Source organism: Carya illinoinensis, chromosome 1, assembly GCF_018687715.1.
Source record: "Carya illinoinensis cultivar Pawnee chromosome 1, C.illinoinensisPawnee_v1, whole genome shotgun sequence".
In the NCBI taxonomy this organism is placed as follows: domain Eukaryota; kingdom Viridiplantae; phylum Streptophyta; class Magnoliopsida; order Fagales; family Juglandaceae; genus Carya; species Carya illinoinensis.
The window spans coordinates 21,250,314-21,271,817 of NC_056752.1; the positions used below are offsets into that span (position 1 = coordinate 21,250,314).

The window sequence follows — 21,504 nt, forward strand, 5'->3', positions numbered from 1 at the left end:
GAGCACTTCCAATGGATTCTTCATTCTATCTTTTAAAATACATCACCAAAATATATTTTTTCTATTTTACATATTGACTTTTACAATATACCATATATCAGCTTATTTATTTATTTTTTATATTATTTAAATATTATATTTTTTAATATATTTTATTCATTTCAAATAAAGTAAAAAGTAAAAAATAGAGAAAGAAATGAATAAAGAGTAAAAAGAAGAAAGAGAAATGAATTGAAAATTTATATAAGTGTGAACAATGTTCTATAAATGTAGATGAGTTACTGTAGCAAACTGTATATTAGAAATAAAATATATAATCCAATAGAGGCATCTTTTGAGCACATTTATTTATATTTTAAAAAAACATCTATTTTACAAAATCCATTGAGAGTGCTTTTAGTCAATTTAATTTTACCTTTCTTATTTTATGAGTAATGTTACATATTATTTATTTTTTTATCATCGATATTAGATGATTATAAACTATTTATAATATTTTATTTATAATTTATTTTCAAATGCTATATTATAGAATAAAAAAGACTACTAAATTATAAAAAAATTATATAAAAATAATCTTATAAATTAACGTAATTTTATATAATTAGTCGTATCTATTTTATAATAAAAATAAATTTTTAATTTAATTGATCATATAAAATTATATTAATTTATAATATTATTTTTATGTAATTATTTTATAGATAATATCTGTTAATAAAAAAATAGGTTTTATTTTATAACTGTTTAAGGACAAGACGTTTCACTGGGATATGTCTGTCAGCTTTCAGTCAGCCTCTGACAGCATCCGTGCCCCCGAATCTTGTACCCTTATTTTCGCCACTGCAAACCCGTTCCCAAGTGTGTTCTGCCTCCTCTGCCACCTGCAACGCTTATGGTCTGTCCGAGGGAGGCTATGAACAGCTATATTGGAGAAAAGTGCTTGGGTGCCCGCAAATTTCAAATTTTTTGTAAAAAAATATTTTTAAAAATATAAAAAATATCAATTTTTATTCGATAAAAAAAATTAAATATACCCACGGTAGAAGGAATTAGGGGCATAATAGTATTATTATCAATACATTATAAATCCACCATCCACAAGGCCAGAATAGGCACCCCCCCGACTCCCTGCATGCGCCGAACCGCCATCTTGAAGTTGGATCACCGAAGCCGTGCACTCAACAGATCGGCCATGGGTCCAAAGATGCGCTCCTTCCGGGTAAGCGCAACAGATTTTCCCATTTGTGTGAATCTAAGACCGAAGTCCATTTTTGAGTGTGATATTTCGGCTTTATTATTTTTAGCATCTGGATTGAACTTTATGTGTGCATTTGAAACATTATTTGTGCAAAGATAAGCAAAAGGGCATTTGAGTGAACTCTGCTTGGGAAGTACATAACTGTTCTCTACTTAATTCAGAAAATATTTTTAGAATTTTAAATGATGTGTGGTCTGCTAGAAGCTTTGTTAAGATGTATTTGCATGAACTTGTTTCTCACTAAGTTAATCAATAGGGTATTGCTGGTTTTTGTCAGAGGGTGGTCCAGGTATTTTTATCATACTGAGAAGGGTTGGAGGGTGTTGGTTGGAAGGGCCTGTAGGTTGTGGTGTTGGTGTCATGCAGGTCTGCTCAGACAGTGATAGATGAGAAGCCAAGTCTATATTTTTGGTATGAAGAAATGGGATTAAGCTTTTGAAAGGGCCTGTTTTTTTGGTTCGCACCATTTGATCGGTGCGATATGATCGATCATCGATCTTTTGTGACTTAATAAGCACAAATGAGTTGTCTAATAAGCACCTAGATTTTTCATTGGAATGAGAAAACTCTTGACAATTTAAGTTCTGCTTGTTAGCTTAGGAGATTCTGGTATTCTTTTTCTACAAGCCAAAAATATTAGCTTTGTTAAAAGCTTTTGATTCATTTCAAAGCTGCAAAAATTGGGAATTAGTTTGATTTTCTTTCTTTTTTCTTTTAAATGAGGAGCCGCAAAGGAAAAAAAATTAACAGATTTCGAATAAGGATGTCGATTTTGATTCAATCATGTTAAACTCTCAATGTGTAACACTTAACAGGAAGTTTCATGGTCCATAGATTTCCTTTGTTTTGTTAATAGTAATGCTTCTGGTTGCTACATTGAGTGAAAAGAGTTTTGTGGTCAGAATTGGGCGGTATGCAAATTCAGGGTTTCCCTTTGATTGTAGCCTGTAGGTGGGGATTTCAATATTATTATTAACAATTCTTAAGGCTGCGTTTGGATAGTCAATTGAGTTGAGTTGAGTTGAGTTAAGTTGAGTTATTTTTTAAGTGTTGAGTTGAGATGGTTGAATAAGTTTGGTGGGGTCCACTTAAGATGAGTTAAGCATGTTTGGATGTTAAGATGAGTTTAGATATTTATGAAAAACTTGAAAAAATGAGCCCCACTATTATTTTATATTGTATTATCTGACAGGTTGACCGACGGAACCATTGCATCATCCGAATGCACTCCTGAGTTTTTGTTTTGTTTTTTTCATGAATAAACAACCACTTTGGATTACTACCAGTCACACCTAAAAAGTCATCATGCAGTCACATTGACTTCCAGTGTTTTCTACTTTTCACTATTTCTTTAATATTTTTTATCCATTCCATTTCATTTGTCTTTTCATATTATTATTTTACTATTTTTCATACTTTTACTTAATAAAATATATTATTTCTTATTTATATTTTGGGTTAAATGAGTAACACCAAGGACCATTATCTTTTTTAATTTTTATTTACAAATGTAAAATATAATTAGTTTTTTAAAAATTATTTAAAAATAACAAAATTAATAAATAATATCACTTTTTTATTTAAATGTGTAAATGCATTTAAAAACTGATTTTACACTACATTTTGTTTGTAGATTTTTTCAACAGAAATTATAAAAAAAAAAAGATTGCAACGCCATGCTAGCAATTAGGTGTTTCTTTGTTGCCCAGTAGCATGCATCCACATCGCCTATGCAACAGCATCTCTACTTGCAGCCATTGACTGTGCCGATGCAGTCGACATGTCAGGAACATGAAATTGCTCATTACTGTCCTGATCCATACTCATTTCTGGATGATCATCGGGATTGTTAAATGTCAGAAATGTTTGATCATTAGGCGTAACGGTCTGAATGAAGTTATGTATCGCACAACATGTGATAATAATATAACGTTGCCGAGTTGGACGGTATTCAAGCATGTTTTTTAAAAGTCGGAAATTCCTCTTCAAAATACCAAAAGTTCGTTCAATGACATTCCGAATGGATGAATGCCGATAATTAAATAGATCTTTATATCCTTGGAATGTACGATTTCCATGACGTTCAGATCTGTGGTATCTCACCCTTGGATATGGTGGCATATATCCCTCTGTGCAAGGGAATGCAGAATCTACTAAATAATAATAACCTAAGATTTCAGTAGAACAGTAATCTTTTTATAATTATGGTATAGAAAATTACTGACTACTCGTTAGGTACAAATTAAATAATGTGTAGAAATTACCGTCTTGAAGCCATGGAAAATTGTTCTCCGGACGCCTTAACGCATCAATAAAAACGCGAGCATCATGGGCTGTACCCTCCCACCCGACGTATACGAATGTGAATTTCATATTGAAATCGCATACACACAAGACATTCTGGGCAAGTCGCTGATATCGATTTACATATGCATTAGTTACAGAACTCAGCACAGCTGCGTCAATCATGACCCCATCCATTGCACCATGACATTTCTACAGATTTTATTTTAAATTTTCATAAATTCTCAAATCGTTTGTATAGCAAACATTTTTACATTTGTAGAGTGCGTTTTAATCTACGAAAATAGATAATATAAGAAAAATTTACCTCGAACCATAGATAATATCTAGGATTTCCTTCAATATAAGGCATCACCCATGTCGTCTGACTTGGTTTAATCACATGGCGCGCAAGGCGACATAATGCACGCATTATTGCGTACACATGTCGAGTCAGTTTCAACCGAATGTTGAAATAGATGAATTTCGTTGAACCACACCATGTCCGACGGTGTAGCAAAACATTCCTAAGGCTTCTTCAACAGTAACCTCTCGAGTCGAATCACGCAAGGCCACATCTCTACGTAACTGATTGCATAAGACTCGGAATGCATACACCTCCATTCGAAACATCTCATAACAGTTATCAGGATGTCTATTTAAGACTGCCATTATATACTCCCTTCCACGCAAGCCAATATTATGTTGTGGCCTAGGCATACGACGTTGGGCACGGGATTGCTGCTCCTCCATCATCATGTTCAGAAGGGTCACCTCTTCTGACGTACCATCGTTACATCTTCTCCATGCGTTCCATTCTGCCCATCTATCTTCGTCAAATGTATTTGACACATTACTACTAGAGCCCTCCTCACTTGCCTCTTTCTCCTCGGTGTTTATCTCATCATTCCACCAACTATTATTGTCCATGCTGTACTTTTAAAAATGTGGTACGCAAATATTTAAAAATTATCAGTATTTGTAATACTATGAATAAAAGGAACTCATTTTGTATGAACTTATCAAGTACTTTAAAAAAATTGAAACGCTAATGTTCGAATACAAATTAGCCCACACGAAATACGATTGTTAGAAATCAACATATAACTAATAAAGTTCTAGATAAAATATAAGTAAAAGAAAGTATCAGATAATTCTATAAATTCAAAGCAAGCCCAATATGCGTGGTTAGTGTAGTGACCACACCCAGTGCAATTTTAGCTCTGGAGTCATGGCCTGGAAGACATTGATCATATTAGAATCCAAAAAAGTTTTTGCTACAGCAAGCTGGATGTCCAAAGGTAAGGGAGGGGTGATATCATACAAAAACTGCATACATTGTGCAACACTGTTATAACCTGCATCAGACCCAGTATTTGAACCCTCGCCTCTACTGCGCTTTGAACTGCATATGTCAAACATCTTTGCATCCAACTCTGCCCGCGCTTTAGAACTAGCGGCAATTGTTTTCAAGGCATCAGCCAAATCTGATGAGATTGATGGCCCGGCTGCGTCCCTACGTCGTCGTCGAGGATTCATTCGCTGCCTTGCCTCTCCTTGCGTTTCGGGAGTGATCTCGATGGCATCCAGATTAATAGTCGAGTCTAATCCAGTGCCAGTGCCAAACACAGGACCCCGGGCCCTCAATTCATCCTCCAAATGTTGCTCCTCTTCTCTAGAGGGGGGTTCTTGCGTTGAGGCAAAATGCAACACCCCTGTTGCGACCGCCTGACCAAAAATCGTGCAGAAGACATCGTAGTTGCCACAACCACTGTTCTTGAACTTTTTCCACTCAGATCGGACCTAACTTTATGAAAATTTAAAATAAAATCTGTAGAAATGTCATGGTGTAATGGATGGGGTCATGATTGACGCAGCTATGCTGAGTTCTATAACTAATGCATATGTAAATCGGTATCAGCGACTTGCCCAGAATGTCTTGTGTGTATGTGATTTCAATATGAAATTCACATTCGTATACGTCGGGTTGGAGGGTACAGCCCATGATGCTCGCATTTTTATTGATGCGTTAAGGCGTCCAGAGAACAATTTTCCATGGCCTCAAGACGATAATTTCTACACATTATTTAATTTGTACCTAACGAGTAGTCAGTAATTTTCTATACCATAATTATAAAAAGATTACTGTTCTACTGAAATCTTAGGTTATTATTTGGTAGATTCTGCATTCCCTTGCACAGAGGGATATATGCCACCATATCCAAGGGTGAGATACCACAGATCTGAACGTCATGGAAATCGTACATTCCAAGGATATAAATATCTATTTAATTATCAGCATTCATCCATTCGGAATGTCATTGAACGAACTTTTGGTATTTTGAAGAGGCATTTCCGACTTTTAAAAAACATGCTTGAATACCGTCCAACTCGGCAACGTTATATTATTATCGCACATTGTGCGATACATAACTTCATTCGGACCGTTACGCCTAATGATCAAACATTTCTGGCATTTAACAATCTCGATGATCATCCAGAAATGAGTATGGATCTGGACAGTAATGAACAATTTCATGTTCCTGACATGTCGACTGCATCGGCATAGTCAATGGCTACAAGTAGAGATGCTATTGCACAGGCTATGTGGATGCATGCTACTGGGCAACAAGGAAACACCTAATTGCTAGCATGGCGTTGCAATTTTTTTTTTTTATAATTTCTGTTAAAAAAATCTACAAACAAAATGTAGTGTAAAATCAGTTTTTAAATGCATTTACACATTTAAATAAAAAAGTGATATTATTTATTAATTTTGTTATTTTTAAATAATTTTTAAAAAACTAATTATATTTTACATTTGTAAATAAAAATTAAAAAAGATAATGGTCCTTGGTGTTACTCATTTAACCCAAAATATAAATAAGAAATAATATATTTTATTAAGTAAAAGTATGAAAAATAATAAAATAATAATATGAAAAAACAAATGAAATGGAATGGATAAAAAATATTAAAGAAATAGTGAAAAGTAGAAAACACTGGAAGTTGATGTGACTGCATGATGACTTTTTAGGTGTGACTGGTAGTAATCTAAAGTGGCTGTTTATTCATAAAAAAACAAAACAAAAACTCAGGAGTGCATTCGGATGATGCAGTGGTTCCGTCGGTCAACCTGTCAGATAATACAATATAAAATAATAGTGGGGCTCATTATTTTTTCAAGTTTTTCATAAATATTTAAACTCATCTTAATATCCAAACATGCTTAACTCATCTTAAGTGGACCCCACCAAACTCATTCAACCATCTCAACTCAACACTATTAAAAAATAACTCAACTCAACTCAGTTGACTATCCAAACGCAGCCTTAGAAGGTCTGGTGGCTCTTCCTTCAGGTTCTATTCTTTTCTCATTTTTTTTAAAGAAAAAACTTTGGGCTTTGTTTTGTTCCATTTTCATATTTTTCTTAGAAAGAAATTTCAGAAGATCTTGGTTTTGGTGGTACATTATCATTTGATATTTAAGATATAGTTTTATTGCTTGATTATGTAACAATGACAATAGATTGTTAAATAGTTTCTATTGGTTTGAGGTTTCCAGCTCGACAATTTACTACTAGCACCTTTTAATAGAGAATTGTTAAGATACTTATAAAAATATTAGGGAACAATTAAGACTCTGCACCATTTACTACTCCCACTACCATTTACAAGTCACCATTGTTAAGACTCTGCACCATTCAATAGAGAACAAGTCTCACTTCACCGCTTGGAACGGCTTGGCCTAAACTTTGACATTTTGGTTACTTGTATTAAATATCCCGAGTCAATCTCTGAAAATCCTTTTTGTTTTCCTGGTATAATGTTGGGGCTTGTGGAAGTTTGTGAATAAAAAAAGTAAGTGTGGTTTTAGTAGCCATGATTTTGTACTCTCATTTGGATATTAATTTCACTTTGAAGCATGATCTAGCGACCAATGGAGACTTGGTCCAGAAGGGTTGGTGCTGCCAATGTACCCACCTTACTCTAAACTTATGGGCCTTCATGTAGCAGCGAGTAACAAGTTCATGCATTTTAACTAGCCATCTTAGATTATAACTGTGATAATACATCTTAAGGGCAGGTTTGGCCCCCAAGACAAGATACGAAATTCTCAAACAAATTCAAAACTGAGATGAGTTCTTTTTACCAAACTGCTTTTAAATGTCGTAACTGGGACGAGATATCCGGATGTAAAATGTTTGAACACTGTTTATTGAAATGACCGGCTATTGAGTGGAATCAGTAATGCCTATCAGCCTTTCTCTTTCCCCATGTTTGCACAACGAAATTTCCCACAGCTTTCTTCAAACAGCAGACGCCCCAAACCCCCACCCGAAATCTGAGATCCCGTATCAACCAATCTCATCTCTCGTCTTCATCAGCCTCACAGGGGGATGTCTTCTCTGCAGAATGTATAGAGGCAGCGCAGCTGAACCAACCGAATAAAATATCGCCGGCCTCTTCGGAACGGAAGCTACGAATACAACGGTAATGTGCGAAACGGGGATGCGTCCGGTGCCAACCTTCTGTTTGGCCGAAAAACAACAACAGAAACAGAGAATCTCACGCCCGTTTCCCCCTGTACCCGAGATTGATGTTTGAGTCGGTGTGAATCTCTGTATCTGATATAGAGGACATTGGCAGGCGAATCTCTGCCCCCAACCTATCTACACTCCCTGCCCTGCTTCCTAACCTCAGAATACCGATTGTCCCTTCAGTCAATCTCTGCTTTCCTTTCATTGCAATAGTCGACGAATATCTCCACTGAGCTTGGGAGTGGACGGTTGGTTTCAAAATGGTCTATAAAGGGAAACTGCGCAACCCGTTCAAAACCCACCCTTTAAAACACCATAAGCCTCACAGCGAATGTAAAATTTCTCCAAAGCTACGGCGTTGCCGTCGTACAGCAACCACCACGGCTCCCAGGACGCGGTCATACCTGGTAAGCACTTCTCTGACCATAATAATATTTCAACTACCAGAAATATTACGTTGAGTTGGTTGGCATTGTTTGAGATTTCCACATGTTTGAATGATGCGAATTGCCTTCGGAGGGAATTATTGATTGAGTTAGATAGAAAAATCAACCTTCCAGTAACTTTACTGATTGTTTGTCTTTGGTGTTGGAATTTATGGCGGTTTGGAAATTCCTAATTTCCGTTTACCCTCAATACATGCATACAAAAATTTGTATAGCTTCTATTTTTCTATTCTTATATTAAATTGGTGAATAGGTGTGATCTGATCAATCTGGGTGTCACCTTTAAAACTGAAGAAGTTATTGTCGTAGATAATTGAGGTTAGAAGTTGAAATATTTTCAAAACTGTGGCAACATAAAAAAAATAACTTGGTAACATATTAGGTGGTAAAAACAAGGGTTTACACAAGTCCGGACCGACCCCACTCTTCTCCACTTTTTGAAATCCTTCCGCAAGATGTCGACTGTTTTGAGATCAGACACATCATACATTTTGTATTTCACTGCAAATGATATATGTAGTTTCTTAGATAAGTTGTAGAATATGTAATGAGAAAAATCTACAAATAAGTCCATTGAGATTATTAGGGGACAGTGAACATACATATGTAGTAGAGGCCTGGATGCAAGTGACCAGCACCGTGGAGTAATAGACATGAACCATGTACTTGTCTTTTGAGGTACAGTGAGGGTGGGTAAGATTTCCAGTATCTGTGAGGATGGCAGCTAGCTATAGGTATATAAGAAGACCAGAAAAAATCAAATCCAAAGTGAAGGAGAGTTAGGACCAAAATATAATTACACTAGTTAGGCAAAAGGGTAAATAGAGAACTTAATTCAAAGCAATTAATCAGGGAAAATGTTGCTTGAAGTTGGTAACACAATGAAATCTGATACTTGAATATGTGCAAATAGAATCTTGAATATATCACGAGAACAAAAGGAGAGACAGAATGAACCAAAAAATGACAAATTGAGAGATAAAATTGTACAATTAAAAAAAAATGGAAAATATTTGGAAACTTCGGAGCTAAATGGCAACCAGTACCAAAAGTCTACTGAATCCTTGTATGGTCAAAATCTCAGGTGAAGTCAGTGCAAACTTCTCAACCATATACGCGTACAGCACGAGCAATCCTGCATATAAATAAATAAAAATACCATCATACAATAGGGTTAAAATACGGTATGAAAATGCTACTTTTTATATGCTAACAAACATACATCATAAAGGCTATACAAACATTTTATACATGTATTGAGGGTCAAGAGGCTACACACTCATCGAACTGAATTTATCGGATTTTGTTATACATTTTTTTCACATCCATATATTATACTTTTTTTGCAAGCACACTTTCAAAAAATTTTATGTCTCCCAATTGCATGGGACTAACGGAAATTATTTGCAAAATTCAGCGTTACTTCTTACGCTCAGGAAGCAGACCCACATCTGTACAGGTATGATATTCTTATGACCCGATAATGCAATAATTTTCAGTACGTAGGCCATAGTAATGCACATTCCAACATTATAGTCTCTTGGGATGTCAACAATCATTAATATTGTGCTATTATTTCATTAATTAATAATGTCATTGTTATTTGTCATTATTGCATTTTTTTCAATAATTATAATGTCATCGTATGGTCACAAATGCTATGCATGTTCAATCATCTGTATAATTTGTCCATAAAGAGAGCATTTATGGACAATGATACGATGGATTCCACCCGCGATCGAGAGATATGGAATGAAGGGTTCGAGGACCGACTAGTATACATGTTGTATGAGGACACCGTCATGGATAGATTGAGAGGAGGGAGGATCACAAATGCTGATAATGTAAGGCTTGCGAGCCAACTATCTGCAATTATGTCCCACAAGAAATTCAATTCTGAGCAAGTTAAGGGAAAGATAGCACGTCTAAAACGCAAACAACGAGAATTTACCGATCTTATGAAACAAACCAGTTTGGGCTGAGATTAAGAGAGGAAGGCCCCAATTGCTAGTGAGGAACATTGGGCGAGGGCCCTTCGAGTATGTGTTTGGAAAATTTGTAAATAATATTTTCCAATTATTATTTCAATTATTTCTAACATCATGACCAATTGTTTTTTGCCTTTTATTTTTAGGTGAGATCATCATGGAAGAATTTCAAGACTTGGGGATGCCCAAGGTATGAAGAGCTATGTGCAATCTTCGGTTGTGCAGTTGCAACTGGGACAATGCATTGTGCTTCAACTGATCCTCCCCCAGACTCTGACGATGAGCGGTTGCTTGATGAGGAGATGCGAAATCGAGGCCAGCCAGTAATCGATGATGGCGGAGGTCCATCGTCGGTTACTCCAAGACAGTCAGCAACACCATTTTCCACCTCATATGCTAGTGGATCTCGTAGACGCCAAAGGGGAGGTCCCACGATGGACGAGGGCCTTCAGAAACAAATGACTGATACACTTGAGGAGATTCGCCGTAGTGCGGAAGTTAGGCGGGAGGCTGTGACGGAGGTGATGGAGTCTAGTAGATCTAGGAAGCGCAGTAAAGGAGAGCATAGCATGGAGTTTGATGGAGCGTTTGATCTCCAAATGCATTGCATGAAGTTGTTGGAAGAGGTACAACCTCCCCTGTCTACTGAGCAATTTAACAAGGCCTTCGACCGATTGTTGCTGACAAAAGTTCAAAGGTCGTTTGTGTCTATCTCGGAGGATCGTAGAAGTAAGTGGGCTTGGAGTTTGAAGTGATCGACCAAGCATTGAAAGAATTTCTCTGACACCTCTATGTTTTCGAAGTTATGACGTTCAGTTGAGGCGGATAGCCAATTTTCCTCAGACACCTCTTATTATTTTAGTTTTCATGATATGCATTATTGTATGAGACATGTTGTAACAGCAATTTGGATTTTCCTTCTAACATAGATGGTTCTCTATTTTGACTATTTAAATTTTCACGGCAATTTAACTTATAATTCAATCGATTGTTTATTTTGATAAACATCACATGCGAATTGTGCTATTATTTTATAACATTTTTTTTAACTTCAAACATGTTCTTATATTCAAAATGGACGATGATAATAGTTCGGACGAAGCATTATCAATAGAGACGACCAGCGAGCTTGGCACATCAATCTCTTCAGGTAGGTCACATAATAGTGACCTAGATGATATGATGGTGACATTAAATGGTTCTGGCGATGAAGCGGAGATTCAGGATTGTCAGCTAATTTATATGATGTGGTTGGCAGCTCGATTTCCAAGAGGTTGGCCAGCAATTTCTCAACATAATATTGGTTTACGAGGAGAACAATATATTCATGGAATACTGAATGACAATCCTCGTAATTGTCGTGACATGTTTCGAATGTAAGTTCCTGCTTTTCGTCATGTATGCAACCTGTTACAACACGCGTTAATTATGAATCCTACAAAGCGGACTTCAGTGCAGGAATCGGTAGGCATCTTTTGCCTTGTTGTTGGGCATGCACAAGGTCAACGAATCGTTGGGGATCGATTCCAGCATTCAAGTGAAACTATCAATCGACATGTAAAGACAGTTATACGAGCCCTACATCAACTAGGGAGAACTGTGATTAGACCAACACACACGGAAGGCGTCCATCCTTACATTGCTGGAAACCTCCACTGCTATCCATGGTTTCAGGTAATTATTTTCCTAAATTGCTAGAAAAGGTCGTTCATTAGTTCCTGAATTTTTCTTATAAATAACTGCTTTATATATATAATGATTGGGTGAGTTTTATGATAACATCACTGTAGAAATGTCTTGGTGCGATGGACGGAACAATGATTGCAGCTATCTCGTCTCAGCAACGCATATAGAAATCGATATAATCGAATTGTAGAAAATGTTTTGTGCTTATGTGACTTTGATATGAAGTTCATGTATGTATATACGAGATGGGAGGGAACAGCCCATGATGCACGAGTTTTCTTGGATGCTTTGAGCCGCGGTAGGAATCGCTTTCCATGGCCCCCGCAAGGTAACGGGGATGAAATAATATGGTTGAGTAGTTATTTCAGTGTATTTATTTTTCCAGACCATACTTAAAAAAGTTTAATACTAATACAGTTGTTAACCACAAAATGTGTGCAGGATATTATTATCATGTGGACTCCACGTTTCCATGCATTGAGAAGTTTATGCCGCCCTATCCACGAGAGAGGTATCATCGGTCTGACCGTGTTAGTGGACGTAATTTTCGAGGTTATAGAGATTATTTCAATTTTCGTCATTCATCGCTGCGGAACATTATTAAACGCACTTTTGCATTATTGAAGAATCGATTTCAAATATTGAGCGCGATGTCTCGTTATCGCCCAACCAGGCAAGGGATGCTCATTACCTCATGTTGTACCCTACACAATCTGATTAAAACGGTGACGCTATACGATGAGTTCATTCAGCATGCATTGACAATGCAATTAAATGGAGATGGTTCTAATGGAGAAGAAGATGCGGGCGAGACGTCTGAAGTGGTTGACATGTCCCATGAATCAGCCGGAGCTATGACTGCACAGAGGGATGAGATTGCCATTCCGATGTGGGCACATAGGAATGGGCAATGAGTACGTACAAAGAGATAAGTACTTATTCTCTTTTGTATGCTTGTGCTATTATGTTGTAAACCTTCGAGGAACACGGATCCTCGAAGGTAGCCATGGGATGACAACTATTTGGAACAATTTGTGCTCATTTTTTGTATGCTTGTGCTATTATGTTGTAAACCTTCTAGGAACACTGTTCCTCAGAGGTAGTTATGGGATGACAACTATTTGGAACAATTTGCGCTCATCTTTTATATGCTTGTGCTATTATGTTGTAAAAATGGATGGAACCATGTTCCTCAAAATTAAATATGTACGAGACATATTTAACTATTTGGAGTGATTTGTCGCAAATATTAAAGAATTGCTTGTGCTAATTATGTTGTAAAAACTTAGTTTACAATGTTCCTCAAATTATTTTGTTTTACGCACTTGTGCTATTATGCTGTAAAAATGGAAGGAACAATGTTCCTAAAACATTGTGGTTGTACTACATTGAGGAAAGTTAACTATTTGGAGATAGTTAACTTGCCTCAAGGTCTATTCAAAGAATTGAAAAGAATAACAAAATTAGAGTCATGTAAGGGCATGTTTTAACTGCCAACATAAATGTTCAAAGCTGATAATCAACCATAACTCGAATTAAACAATGGTCTTGTTTATTAAATAAATGCTACAAATAGAGTATACAAAATATAGCGTTTTAGAAATTGGGGGATTTGGTGCCAGCAAGACCATTAGTAATGTACCTTTTACTAATATAGGTAAAACTGACTTTCTAGCATTAAACTACTTGGAATCTTTATATCCAGTCCATATTAATATAGCATTAAACGATTTACATTATCGTTAATTTTAAGAATTTTGAAACTAACTAATAACGCCAAAAATAAAACCCAAGATGCAAGCAAGCAGCATTTGTACTTCCTCTTGAGTGCTCAAATTTTTGCATATGATATTCTTGCGCGTTCATCAACTATCCTTTCATTTCTTCGTTCAACTAATTCTAAGGTGCGCTTACAACATTTTGATTGTGACATTGCAAGATTAACCCATTCAACAAATGTGCACTGGTTTTGACCCTTATAATATCAACAATTAAAAAATCGTCGACCAAAACTTTTGGACTTGCCGGAGGTCCACAATTTGGCTGGAAGGCCACAATCACATAAAGGCCTTCGACCCAAAATGATGTCATCTTCAGCCCTGGTTGGATATGAACTGTTTACGGATACACCGCTACTACTTCCCATATTTCTTGCAAAAAAACCAAACTAAGCAGTAAATACACAAATAAAAAAGGGGGGATAGAATGGAAAAGCCACTTGCAGAAGACTATTTAGAAAAAAAAAAGTAAAGAGAACAAATCCGGCAAGGTAGTGGCAACACAACCTTAAGGGCATGTGACTAGGGAATAATTTTCAAACAACATATAAACCGACAATGATGAACATAATGAGAACAGCCAACCAACCAGACAACATAAATTGAACGAAACAGTAAATAGCCAACATAGATCCAAACTGCATGTGTCATGATGGCTTAAACCAATTAGGATGTCCCAAACAGCCAACAATTCAAAGAAATAGCCTGAGACATTCTAACCCCCCATAGACAATGTGGGGGTGTTTTCGTGGCCTCGAAGAGGACATACATAGTCGAATTATAGCCAACCACATATTATTAGACATGAAAAATGGATTGATCGAAACCATTATGAAACAAATTCTGCAATCCACATGTTTAATGACAAAATTCCACATGACCTTAATTTTCATAAATGGGTTTTATTAAAACCATGCACCACCGATTTCCACAGTCAATTGTGCACGGTATTATTACTAAAAAGAATACTAAAATAGTAATCCATATTAAAATAGTTAAGAAATAGTAATCTATAACAATTTCTGAAAGTAGTTAAGAGAGATCTATAATAAAATTGTAATCCATGTACCGATGTTATTACTGAAAAACATGTTCAATCAAAACCGGAATATTTCTTCTTCCTGTACTATGCTTTCTTCATGATAAGTTAGAATACTCATTGAACTGAATTTATTTGAATTTACAAATTTAGGAACTATGTTCAAATCCAAACTAATGGGTAAAATACACCCATTAGGAATGATAACACCTATTGCGGGATATGAAAAGCAGCACAGATTATGAGAGTGCGAAACGGAAAAAAACAACAATCATTCTAATAGGCCAAATACTAATCTCACTCGCAGTGCTTTCTAACAAATTATTGTTGACAAATATTAATTGTAAAATCTGAGATCCCCAAATAAGTTGCAAATAAACCCCTATAAGGGTTCCCCTGAAATTCCTGCACTTCAACGTTGCTATAGCTTAGCAACAATGTTGCTGGGAATGTCTTTGCAAAACCAACCGAATGAAGGGTTAAGAGAAACGGAAAGAAGAAGACTAGTGAAAGAGACCTTGTAACAAGTTGCAGAGAGGACATTTTCGTAACCCTTGAGAAGGGTGGTATTCTTCCGAAGGAACACGATTTAAGAAACAATGATACGATGAAAAACAAATTACCAAACGGGAAACACTACTTCGAAAACCTCTACGCACATGTAACGTCATAGGGAGAGAGAGCGAGATCGGTCAGAGGGAGACCGAGAGAACCCATGGAAGCGAAATCCTCAATAAACCGACTAGTTGGTGATTAATAACCCTAAAAATAAATCGAGATTTCAGAGTTAAAACAGGGAATCAGAACTTATTGATTCTGGTTGCTCGATGGAAGCCGCTTGATGCAGAAATCTGATGTCGTTGCCTTTGGTGAAGATATTGTAGTGAAGAGGGGGGATGAGGAAGGGGGACGGGAAACAAAAAGGGAGATCAGACTCTGATTTTGCCGTGAAGAGGGACGCCTCGGGACCTTCAGACCGGTGGGGCCACATCAGTCGGTCTCAATTTCCAAGATGGAAATTTTCATCTTTACTTTACTTCCAAACACATCTATATGGACCCCACAAGATTTTTTTAAAATCAAACTCAAAATTTTGTACAAATAGTTTTTGACACTATTCACAAAAATTTCTAAAATTCTTATCTCATCTCAATCTCCAAACCAGCCCTAAGACTCCATGTACCTCCTACACAAAATCTGGATATCCAAACTTTGATGAATGGTGCAAAGTGAGATAGTTTATGAAAAGTTTAAATTAGGGTACTGCTGTGAACTTGTTTATCATATAGTTAGTAAACTACTAACAATTGTTAGGCTTTATTTTGCATGCGGGGGGTAGACATCAGCGACGGAGGGAGGCGCCCACCAGGCAGGTCTCACCAAAAATCATCAAGGCCCTAGAAGCAATTGCAGCCAGTGCCGCAGCGAGGGGAAAGTTGGATACTATTATGTACAGGGAATTGGTTAGGAAGCGGAGTAGAGGCTCAAAAAGTAGTGGATTGGATGCTAGATTTAGCAGCCTTGGGCAGTGTATCCAGTTGTTGGAGTCGATTACCCCTCCTGTACCACCTGAGCGATATACTCATGCAGTAGAACAACTGCTTGATCCTATTGCTCAGGTTTTGTGTTGTCGTGGGAGTGACCAGGCAGCAACAGCATATCGTGCCCCTTTAACTTTGATAATTTAGTGGTTAATTTAGGCTTATCATCATAGCTATAAGCCCAAGGTCTCGAACAATGGTGCAACGTTAGATAATTTCGGCTACTTTTTATTAAAATAGTTTTCCATGGTTAAGTTTGTTACATTGCCTTTTTTTCTCGGATTGAATTTTTTTTGTTCATGAATTTCTTGATCGAAAGGGCTGACCAGTACAAGCTAAGTTTTTTTAATCAGTACAACCAAAATTCCAATGATGTTTGGTGGGTTTTTAACGGTGAGATTACATTTGAGTGTTGAGTTTTAGGTTAGATTAGTGTGATTATGGACCCAGCCCATGCTGTTTACCTGACCTGACTCGAAGAGACTCCTTTGATCCGATCTTCTTTCTTCTTCTTTTTATTTAATTAAGTATTGGTAAATAGGTAAGAGAGAGAAATGATAAATCTTCAATCTTAGGATGAAAGCTTAGTATAATAAAAAAGAAAATTCTTCTTGTCATCCTCACACTTCACATACCACATTTATTTTATTTTTTTTTCATTTTTTCTATAATAAATATGTAGTGTGTGAATGATAAATAGAATAATTCAATTAGTTTAATAAGAATAAAATGAAATAAAAAATAAAAAAATAAAAAATAATATTTTAATATATAAAGTGTGTGGTGTGGGATGATGTGTAGCATTCCTCTAATAAAAAAGGACATCAAACCAAGATAAAATCGATATAAAAAATACACACTTCTGAGAGAGGAACTTCCAGGTCCTCTCCATAAGGTAGAGGTTTCCTGCTTTGTTATTTGACAAAGCTTCTATCTCTTGAACGGAAGTTCATAGAGTAGTGTTTTTGTGATTTGTGTTTCTTTCTTTTTCGACATTTGAGTAATGGCCGACTAGCTAGCGTCGAAATGGAACTCTCTGAAACTGACAAAAGATGAGCAACAAGAACTGCTCCTTCCAGAGGAAGCTATTCAGTCCACAAAACTAAGAGGAAGCCACTGCATCTTTGCCCTCAACCTGAATGATAGAAGTGTTAACCTAGAGGCGTTCAAGTCCACAATGGCAAAGGTGTGGAACCTGGAAGGTTGGATCACTTTCAAGGAGATAGGCTTCAACAAATTTCTCATAGAATTCCAACTGCTTACAGACAAGAGGAAAGTGTTACAAGGAAGACCATGGTCTTTTGACCGGCATCTTATATGCATTAAGGACTTCGAATGTGACCTGTCCCCAAACGAGATTAATTTCATGACACAACCATTCTGGGTGCAGTTCCATAATGTACCTTTCGCTGTTATGAATGCAGAACAAGGAGAAAAACTAGGCTCAGTTATTGGAAAAGTTCGCAAGGTGGAAACGGATGACCAAGGCTGCGGGTGGGGAAGGCACCTCAGAATAAGGGTGGATGTTGCCTTATACAAACCTCTCCCTAGAGGAAAGATGATCAATGTGAGGGGTAAACAGTGTTGGATTTACTTCAAGTACGAACGCCTTCCTTTTCTATTTCAAATGTGGGCAACTAATGCACATGGAGGGCAAGTGCTCAAGTCAAAACACATCCAAGCAACCCCAGGATCAGTATGGTCAATGGATGCGAGCTCCACATGTTCCTTTCCAGTTTTCCTCAACTAAGAGGTATGGTGGCTCATCGGAACAGACTTCACAAGACACATTTTCTCCGATGTAACCAGAGGCAGCAGAGGCCTAGAAGCACAACTCAGGTTGGTCCAACAGAGAGGGAGAAGCTACCAGTCAGAACACTACAGTTGGTAATCAGAAACAAGGAAGAGGCCATACCCTGACATGTCAGGTTGACCAGACATGAAACAGTTCAGAAGATAAAGCCAGCTGCCCAGTCAATTTACACGAGGGTCCCTCTCAGCATGAAAACATAGAAACCCAAATAAAAGAGATCCCACATCACTCCTCAAGACCTCTGACACAGGTAAGTAATACTGGCCAAGGCTTACCTTTCCTCTTACAAGATAGTGACATGTGTGTAGATCTTAGTTCACCACCAAATACCACTCGTACCTACAAACCAAACAACTCAGACCTTTTCCAGGAAAATGTAACACAAGAGAGTGCAAATGGTACTAGAGCTAGTACAAAGTGGAAAAGGAAAGCTAGGGAACAAGCTCCCATCCTAGCCGACATAACCAACTCTCAGCTCATACCCACCCATTCCCCTAACCTCAAAAGGCTAGCATCTGGTGTTGAAACTAGATCTAGAAACAGAATTTCTAAGAAGCAAAAAACCGAGAAAGAACCTGCTTTGAAACCAAACAATGAACTAGAGGTGGTGGCTGTTCAACAGCCCCACCTATCCAAATGATTTGCTTAAGTTGGAATTGTCGGGGGCTTGGGAACCCCCGGACAATTCATGAGCTTCTCCAACTGGTGAAGACTAAGACCCCACACCTTGTTTTTCTAATTGAAACTAAGTGCTCAAGTGAAAAGATGGAAACAATCCGAGTGAAAATGGGTTTTGACAACTGTTTTACTGTAAAAAGTGTGGGAAGAAGTGGTGGATTAGCCCTCTTGTGGAATTCAAGTATAGAGGTGAATGTGGATACCTATACTAATTGGCACATTTCAGTTTATGTAAAATTGCCAAATTTTGATAAGTCATGGCTTCTAACGGGTTTCTATGGACATCCTAATACTGCAAAGAGGTCTGAAACTTGGAAAATTCTTAAAGCTATAAAACCAGCACCACAAGTCTCGTGGATGTGCTTTGGTGATTTTAATGAGATAACTTGCTTAAGTGAAAAATATGGTGCAGCTATAAGACCTTATATGCAAATCATGGACTTTAGACAAACCTTAGTACAATGTGAGCTAAGTGACTTGGGTTTTCAGGGGGATAAGTATACTTGGGCAAACAATAGAGAAGGAAGCAAATTCACTAAGGAGAGACTTGACAGAGTACTTGGGAACTCCTCCTGGATTGACACGTTCCAAGACCATTCAGTGTAGCACCTAGCTACTTATTCATCAGACCACAAGCCTTTATTGATAACCTTGCAAACCAAGAACAGCAGGCCAAGGAAAAAGAGAATTTTCAGATATGAAGCCAAATGGAGAACAAAGGAAGGTTGTGAAGCACTAATCAAAAGATCTTGGGAAAACATCAAAGGGTCCTTGGATACTATTGGCAGTACATTGCAAAGCTTGAGAAACTACAAAACCAGCTTGAATCAGTGGAGCAAAGGCCAGAACAAGATAGACCAAGATACCCTACAGTCAAAGGTTAAGTTGCTCAACCACCTAAAAGACCAGAATGTAGGCCATCATTATGCTGAAATCAGAGATATTCAGAAGGCAGTGGACCAATTACTAGACGAGGAAAACACAAAGTGGAAGCAAAGAGCAAAACAGAATTGGCTCAGGGAAGGGGATAGAAACACTTCATTTTTTCACAAGTGTGCAAATCAGAGAAAAAAATACAATTCCATCACCAAGATTCGAAACGAAGCAGGGCAGGAGGTTACCAGTAAGGAAGGTATTAGTGGTGAGATCCAAAACCATTTCAAAACCATCTTCACCTCATCCAAACCAAATAGTATACAAGATTGCCTGGAATCACTACCTTGCAAAATCACTACTGAAATGGCAGAAGTTCTAGGTCAGGCTTTTACAAAAGTGGAGGTTAGGGAGGCCATATTCAGTATGAATCCTTTGGGATCCCCTGGGCTAGATGGGTTTCCAGCAATTTTTTTTTCAAGACCATTGGTCAATAGTGGGACCAAGAATCACACAAGCAACTCTCTCTGCCCTGAATAAAAGCAAGTGGTCTAATGGTATTCCCAAGAAAGCAAACCCCTTGCAGGTAACAGATTTCAGGCCTATTAGTCTATGCAATATTTTTTACAAAATCATTGCAAAGACTATAGCCAAACGACTAAAGGTAGTGTTACCAGATCTTATTTCCCCTACACAGACAGCCTTTGTTCCAAACAGACAGATCACAAACAACATTATAGTGTCGTATGAGGCTCTACACACAATGAAATCCAGACTAAAGGGAAAAGATGGTTACATGGCACTTAAGCTCGACATGAGCAAGACATATGATAGGATTGAGTGGCCTTTTCTAAGAGAAGTTTTGAAAAAGTTGGGTTTTGATCAACATTGGGTCAACCGATTAATGAACTGTGTAGAATCAGTCTCATATTTAATTCTCATTAATGGGGAAGCTCAAGACAAGTTTGTTCTATCAAGAGGACTAAGACAAGGGGACCCTCTATCCCCTTACTTATTCATAATGTGTGCTGAAGTTTTAAGTTGTATGCTGAACCAAGCCGAGAAAACCAGGATCATAACAGTCCTACTGATTGAGCTGAAATATTGCACATTTTAGCTATTTAAAACCAATGTATTTTAAATTCATCATGACATTATTATTGGTTTTAAATGGAAAAATGGTTAAAATGAATAAATCAAAATTGTGATTTTAATTGATTAAAAGCATGAATTTATGCTTGAATTCTACCAACTATTGATTACTATGCATTCTAGTCCATAATTTTTCTTGCTTTCCATTATCATTTGCATTTGTACCATTGTTTTTCTTGTTCTTCATGTTCATAAAGTTTCTTGAGCTATCTTTCCATCTTTTGGGTTCAATTCATGAACCTCAAAAGATAGAAGCACTTCTTGCCATCTTTGAATGGAAGTTGCTCAAAGCTAATCTTTCATTTATGTTATTTTGTTGTTGAGTGTTTTCTTTTTTTATCTCCATCTCCATTTTTTCATGCATACCATGGTTCATTTTGTTCATGCCTTGTTCATACTTTGTCTTGAGCTTTCCCACCATTCAA

At 37.1% G+C, this 21,504-nt stretch overlaps 2 protein-coding genes across 8 annotated transcripts; one reads left to right on the forward strand and one right to left on the reverse strand.

Annotated features, from left to right (window-relative positions):
• Window positions 1-1,082: 1,082 nt before the first annotated feature.
• LOC122313226 lies at window positions 1,083-13,355 on the forward strand. 7 transcript variants are annotated; one of them, XR_006243336.1, is made up of 6 exons: window positions 6,446-8,492; window positions 9,949-9,990; window positions 10,229-10,570; window positions 10,666-12,193; window positions 12,310-12,533; window positions 12,647-13,355. XR_006243336.1 is itself a non-coding variant. In XM_043128038.1 (5 exons), the coding sequence occupies exons 3-5, from the start codon at window positions 8,346-8,348 to the stop codon at window positions 11,272-11,274; spliced, it is 798 nt and encodes a 265-aa protein (XP_042983972.1). In that variant the 5' UTR covers window positions 1,083-1,222; window positions 1,539-1,672; window positions 7,960-8,345; the 3' UTR covers window positions 11,275-11,468. The 7 variants fall into 7 exon arrangements, 6 of the variants coding, with proteins under 6 accessions (XP_042983972.1, XP_042983982.1, XP_042983998.1 ...); XM_043128038.1 differs by lacking the exons at window positions 10,229-10,570; window positions 12,310-12,533; window positions 12,647-13,355 and adding exons at window positions 1,083-1,222; window positions 1,539-1,672 and having other exon boundaries at window positions 7,960-8,492; window positions 10,666-11,468; XM_043128064.1 differs by lacking the exons at window positions 10,229-10,570; window positions 12,310-12,533; window positions 12,647-13,355 and adding exons at window positions 1,092-1,222; window positions 1,518-1,672 and having other exon boundaries at window positions 7,960-8,492; window positions 10,666-11,468.
• LOC122313252 (putative nuclease HARBI1) lies at window positions 2,928-4,013 on the reverse strand. The gene is made up of 3 exons (XM_043128085.1): window positions 3,873-4,013; window positions 3,526-3,757; window positions 2,928-3,411 (listed from the first exon to the last, which is right to left on the reverse strand). Exons 1-3 carry the CDS (start codon window positions 3,975-3,977, stop codon window positions 2,990-2,992), a joined length of 759 nt encoding a protein of 252 aa, XP_042984019.1. The 5' UTR covers window positions 3,978-4,013; the 3' UTR covers window positions 2,928-2,989.
• Window positions 13,356-21,504: the final 8,149 nt, after the last annotated feature.

What these genes read in the sequence shown, in the direction of transcription:
- LOC122313252 (XM_043128085.1), bottom strand. Translation starts at nt 3,977, where the DNA reads ATGCGTGCATTATGTCGCCTTGCGCGCCATGTGATTAAACCAAGTCAG. An exon ending in GATATTATCTATGGTTCGAG is followed by an intron (nt 3,758 to 3,872) that starts GTAAATTTTTCT and finishes TAAAATCTGTAG; the next exon opens with AAATGTCATGGTGCAATGGA. An exon ending in TTTTCCATGGCTTCAAGACG is followed by an intron (nt 3,412 to 3,525) that starts GTAATTTCTACA and finishes ATTATTTAGTAG; the next exon opens with ATTCTGCATTCCCTTGCACA.
- LOC122313226 (XM_043128038.1), top strand. Translation starts at nt 8,346, where the DNA reads ATGGTCTATAAAGGGAAACTGCGCAACCCGTTCAAAACCCACCCTTTA. An exon ending in CCAGGACGCGGTCATACCTG is followed by an intron (nt 8,493 to 9,948) that starts GTAAGCACTTCT and finishes TGCAAAATTCAG; the next exon opens with CGTTACTTCTTACGCTCAGG. An exon ending in GCAGACCCACATCTGTACAG is followed by an intron (nt 9,991 to 10,665) that starts GTATGATATTCT and finishes TTTTATTTTTAG; the next exon opens with GTGAGATCATCATGGAAGAA.